The sequence below is a fragment of the Natator depressus genome, chromosome 12 (assembly GCF_965152275.1).
Source record: "Natator depressus isolate rNatDep1 chromosome 12, rNatDep2.hap1, whole genome shotgun sequence".
NCBI lineage: Eukaryota > Metazoa > Chordata > Testudines > Cheloniidae > Natator > Natator depressus.
In genome coordinates, this window is record NC_134245.1 from 36,756,910 (window position 1) to 36,762,909 (window position 6,000).

The window sequence follows — 6,000 nt, forward strand, 5'->3', positions numbered from 1 at the left end:
GAGGCAACAAAACTCCTCCAACCAGCCAGTGACTCCGATGGGGAATGCAGCCCAAATGCCAAACCAGATCACCCGACCCGCTGCTGAGCTCCATGCGCATGTCAAGTTGCATGGCAACCAAAACACAAGCAGCACCTGCCATGACCTTTCAAGAGACTTGGCTTGACTTTAAACGATGATGAGCCAGGGCTGTGCCAAGTGACACTGGGACTTTGTTTTGTGTTTCTATAGCAACAACCTCTTGCAAAGAGTTTTAAGCGCTGGCTCTGGGGACGCATCCAGGGCTGGGAAGAGGTGGAAAGGCCTGGGCTATTTTTAATACTTTCCTGTAGCAATACGAGACTCATCTCTGCGGCGCCTCCTGTTGGCTGGCTGTCTCCTGCTGGGAATTAGCTCGTTTTCCAGCTCCGGAGCGCCCTCTGTAGGCCGGTGCCATCACCGCTGCTGGCCCCCGTGTCCCTTCCAGACCCCGGTGCCCCTTTGTCGGGAGGGTCTGCCCTCTGGCAGTACCCCCCACAGTCTCTGGGTCTCCTCTCCCCAGGGAAACCCCCAAACCCCACCTTGCCTCAGCCTATGGGCTACTGCTAGTCACCATCTAGCCCCCTTTCACTGGGGCCAACTGCAGTCTGTATAAGCCAGCCATCATAGGCAAGGGGAGGTAGGACCTAATGCCTCTAACCAGCCCCAGGCTGCTCGTTTGCAGCCCCAGAACCTGTTTAGGCCCCACACAAGGCCCTGCAGCCTGGGGGGTTTCCAGGCAGGAGCTCCCCAGCTCCTCCTGCCTTCCCCCAGCACTGCCCCACCTCAATGGGAGATGAGACAGAGGCAGCGCAGCTACTTAGTTGAGCTCTGCTCCTCTAGTGTATCATCAGACAGGCAAAGGCCAGAGGAGCAGAGTTACCAGGGGCCAGGTGGCTCAGAGTATTGGGGCTGGCCTACAGGGCCTATGGTTTATGATCGGTGACTGGCCATGTCTAGACTCTGTCTGGGAATGATTTTGGCTATGCAGTGGCTTTAGCTCTCGTGACATCAGAAGACTGAACTCTTTGCCCTTCTAAGGAGCTAAGAGAGAGGAGGGAGGAAAAGAAACCAGGCACTTTGTCTTCAAGCACTGTTTTGCTCCTGGTAGAACAGCCAAGCCGGCAGCGTCATCATGACTGATCGCTCCCTGCAGCCAGCTGGAGGACCTTGCGAGGACATCGCTACAGTCGGGAATGGATCCCTGCCTCAAGGTCACGCTCTACACAGAGGCGACTTGAAAAGACATCGCTCTGCTGGGACCTGACTGAGCCCACAATCAGAGAGATGAGGTAGCTAAGAGGGATTCCGGGCCTGGCAGCTTTGAGTCCCTAACTACAGGCAGCATCTGGCACAGGACAAAACAAACCTGCAGCAGGTGTGAGTCCCCACCCAGCAGGAAAACGCCAAGTGCTGAAAACCAGGGCTCTGGTAGTTATGGCAAAGCTGTATATCTCCTCGGCAACTTGGAGTGATGCACAGCTGGGCATCTTCGTGGGGTTGCTGGGAAACATACTGCCTGCTACCTCACTGGGAACTCCCGTGGGACACCATTTGATGGCTGCACAGCCCCACCTCACCCTGGGGTGCAGGTTACTTTACCTACTGCCCAGCTGGGCATCTCTCTCTGCACAGTCATGTATCCCCCTGCGCTAGCTGAGATGCCTTCCACCTGCTGCCTGGCTCCTGTCTGTGCATGGCTGACTCTCTCTGGGGCCCTAGCAAGAACGCTGGCTGCTGTAAGTAATGTCTGATAAAGCTCACCGCTATGGTGGAGGAAACATATTGCCAAGGAGAGAGGGCATAATGCCTCCCTATTCCATCTGCTTCTTTACTGGGGAAGTGCCTTGCCTCTCCTCCTGCTCAGCAGGCCAGGACAGTGGTAGCTATTCACACTGAAGAAGAAGATTTTAGTCTTACTGGGGGGAGTTGGGAGCATCCTCTTCCCCCTCCCCCTTAATTTTCCTAAGGGGTTTGTGCTTTGCCTTTGAAATTCTGCTGCTGGTAAGCAAATTACCTGGGCTCCAGGGGCTGGCCTAGGCCTAGGGCCCCTGACTGTGTGCAGGCCTTAAAATGGGGTGTAGTTTTCACTGTCTGATGGAAGGTGTGAGGCCCTGAGTCAGTGGGGGCAGTTCCTTTTGACCTCTGACTAGCCGTTGGGCCTCCTGCACGAGTGGGAGCATTGCAGGGAACTAGAGAGGAAAGCGCTAGTTACCAAGCTATGATTGCGTGCCCAAGGCCTGAGACAGCGTGGGGACCGCCCTTGGGTTGCGCTAAGGCTGGGACTGGGCCCCAAAGATGTGTCTCCCTAGGGGCTGAGATAAGAGAGCTCCTCCTTATGGGGCTCAGGGTGCTCTTTTTGTAACTAAAATCATAATACACTTTTCTGGGTCTGCAAGTTCCCTTAGGCCATGCAGGTCACCCTGGCTGCTGCAGGGCTCCTTACATACAGCCTGAGAAAGGCTTTTCAGGATCCTTCCTTGGAGGGTAAATATTTCCCTGAGTTTCTTGCGAAGGGCTGCTCTGTAGCCTTGCACTATCTAGGCTCACAACCCTCAAAGGAAACAGCAGCCGTGATCCGGGGCTCTGCAGTGTTACCAACTCTCACGAGTCTAGTAAGTTCTAGCACTTTTCATAAATTCCCTGCCGCCAGCCCCATGCTATTGCGGAAGAGTCTCAGCCTTCACTTTCAAAACCAGCGAGTTGCTAGCCCTCATGGCTGCAGAGAAAGGCAGGAAGCCAGAGTACCTTAAAGGCTCAAAAGCCATACGGCAAATGAAAATGAATGAACTTTTATTTATTTATTTATTTATTTAAAACCTCATGTTGTAAGCCAATTATCATGATTTGTGGGAGGGGCTGGACTCATGATTTTTGAACATTTGGGTCTGACAATACTGGTTTCCTTTCCCCGTCTCAGATCAGGGTCCTGCTGCAGCCCGTCCTCAACCACCCAGAATGCCCTGTAAGCTCTTGCTTTTATTCCAGTCAGCCCCCGACCTTTGAAGCACCATGAAATCTGGACCCCGCTTTGATGTACAGTTGGAACAGGGACAAAGGGCCATGAGCACATATGAGGAAGGGTTGTTGTGTGGAAATAAGGAGTTAGTGTTTGCAGAGTCCTTTAAGATCATGTGTACTATGAAAAGCTGCTGAAATTTTTCAAATTGTTTATTTTGTTTGTGATTTTTTTTTCTCCTGGTTTTTCTACCAGTTCTAATGCTAATTAGTGTAATGAACTGTGTAGCATATATGTGCACCACTGCCATCTACTAAAAGAAATCAGAACAGTGCAACTGTGTATCATTGGCCCCATACTGCTAATAACTAACAGATTCTCCTTCAATTAGGATGTCAGTAGTCTGCTACTCCTGCTTTTGGAGTAGGAGGATCTGAATTGTAGCCACACTGCTGATTTCCCAGGTGATCATGGCACAGGTTCGTAACGTCATTTGGATGCCAGGAGCCCTAGTGCTAAGACATTCTGTACATAAAAATGTCACAACAGCACATTTAGTGGAAATGGACTCTACCTAAGTCCAGACCTGCTCTGTCATTCAGTCTGGTTTCTACTAAATCAGAAAAGTTTGCAGTTTGTGTGATGCAAATATTAACTTATCAGAAAAGCACAGAAACAAACCCTCTACGCTGTCTCCCTGGCTAATAAATATGTAAATGCCGTCGAGCTGCTTAAATTATTTAAATCTACTCTCTGTGCTTCTACAAATCATCACTAAAAACTCCTGATCTCTCATGCAGAAACTTGGATACTAAAATTAAAGCATTAGTAAATAATCCTTCCACTGGCAACTCAGTGCACTTGTTTTCTGTCCTGTAGAGAGGCGGAGATCTCTCCCTGAGGCTGCTGCAACATGACTCATCTCACTTGTTTAGCTGCTCCCTCCTCTGGCTATGGACACAAAGAGGGAAGCCATGCTTTCGCCTTGTCATCTGGCTTAGTCACTGCTGCAGAGCCAATACCTACCCCAGAAACATATCCCTTCCCCAGAGATTTGCCCTGCAACATACATGTTACCTATACCTCAATCCGCTACACCTCAGTGTCTTCTTTTGACACAGGAAGAACAGTTCAGATGTATTTTTTACTTAGGACTACTGAAGTTATTGTAACAATGACAAAGTACAGCTATATTATCCCCATAAAAGTCCAATCATTATGTATAATAAACCCAGTCAGCAGAAGGTAAGGCCACAACACACCTTAGGGTAGAAAAATCTCACAAAAGGGGGGGAAAAATAATTCCTAATAATTAATCCCACTTTGAATACCACAAGAATTAACAGTGGAATAGGTCCCCAAAATGTGTAAAAATATGTATTATTTGATTCTGATGGCTGTATGGAGTTACTGAGCTCTCAAAAGAGTAGTAGAGGACCTGAAAATGGCTCTGAATTAGAAATCTGAGTTCTGTACTAGTGTTGATGCCCTATGGATAACACATTTTTCTCTCCTGCTAGTAATAGCTCACCTTAATTGATCACTCTTGTTATAGTGTGTATGGCAACACCCACTGTTTCATGTTCTCTGTGTATATATATTTTCCACTGCATGCATCCAATGAAGTAGGTTTTAGCCCACGAAAGCTTATGCTCAAATAAATTTGTTAGTCTCTAAGGTGCCACAAGTCCTCCTGTTCTTTTTGCACCTATCTACCTACCCCGCCCCCGCCCCGGGAAATAAAAGTGCTGTTAGCACAGCGCTGGATCTGCCAGGGTAGCAAGTCCCCAAATACTCAGCTGTGATCTTCCCTCGAGTTTTCAGTTCTGAGATTTGCATTTGGAGCCATAAGACATAAGCTCCAATCCTGAAAGGGTATCCCCTGCAGAGCTCTTATTGCAGGACCAGGGCCACAGTTTATCAGACGAGTGACAACTTTTAAATCCAGGCTGTCTTTGGAGAAGTTCTCATAAAACAAAAGCCCCCACCTTTCTTGCAGGGACGTCAGCCATCCTGTTTGTGAAACTCGTGTTATACCACGATGCAGCAGCATGAGAACAGGGTGGCAAGAGTCTATGCTGATCCGGTGTCTCTATGTTAGTTCCAGGATCTAATTTTAAATTAGATAAGTCATGCCTCTTCCAGTTATTTAGGGACATGAACAGTAATCGATCCTTCCACTGCCTGCACTAGAGTAACAAACACCCCATCAAAATCTTCTTTCTCTCCCAATGAATCATATCCAGGTGACAGCAACAGACCAAAAATATATGTAACTGGCTAAAAAGTGGGGAAAATACAACCTCCCTCCCTCTCACATGGGCACAATAGTGAATTAGGGTTTAATAGGCTCGCCGGATTGGTGAGTACTGGCTTTAGAGATGCTAACGGTGTAGAGTTCTTATTACCTCAAGAACAAGAAATGAGGGTCCAGACCCAGTCTAACTTTAACGTTTTTTCCTAGGGTTTTATCATTCCCTTCCAGGAAATTATTTATTTGTATTGTGCTAACACCTAGGAGCTCCAGTCCTGGATCAGGACTCCATTCTGCAAGATGCTGTACAAACACAGAGCAAAAAGACAGTCCTTACCCCAAGGACCTTACTGTCTAGGTATAAGCAATCCAAGGATCATTGCTTGTTTTAAAAATCTCTTTTCTTTTCCCAGGGAAAACTACAGTAAGCCTCTAAGCTGTAAGATTTCAGAACAACAGCTGTGTTAGTCTGTATTCGCAAAAAGAAAAGGAGTACTTGTGGCACCTTAGAGGCTAACCAATTTATTTGAGCATAAGCTTTCGTGAGCTACAGCTCACTTCATCGGATGCATACTGTGGAAAATACAGAAGATGTTTTTATACACACAAACCATGAAAAAATGGGTGTTTATCACTACAAAAGGTTTTCTCTCGCCCTACCCCACTCTCCTGCTGGTAATATTAGAAGAAATAGAAGAAATTAGGAGAGAAAACCTTTTGTAGTGATAAACACCCATTTTTTCATGGTTTGTGTGTATAAAAACATCTT

The 6,000-nt window shown here is 47.6% G+C and overlaps 1 protein-coding gene across 1 annotated transcript in view; it reads right to left on the reverse strand.

The window, feature by feature from the left end:
- LOC141996816 (dual specificity protein phosphatase 22-A-like) overlaps positions 1-112 on the reverse strand; it is a 37,491-nt gene extending 37,379 nt beyond the window's left edge. The window contains exon 1 of the mRNA XM_074969113.1: positions 78-112. Within this exon, the coding sequence (XP_074825214.1) occupies positions 78-112 (35 nt within the window). The remainder of the gene's footprint in view (positions 1-77) is intronic.
- Between the last annotated feature and the right edge of the window lie 5,888 nt (positions 113-6,000).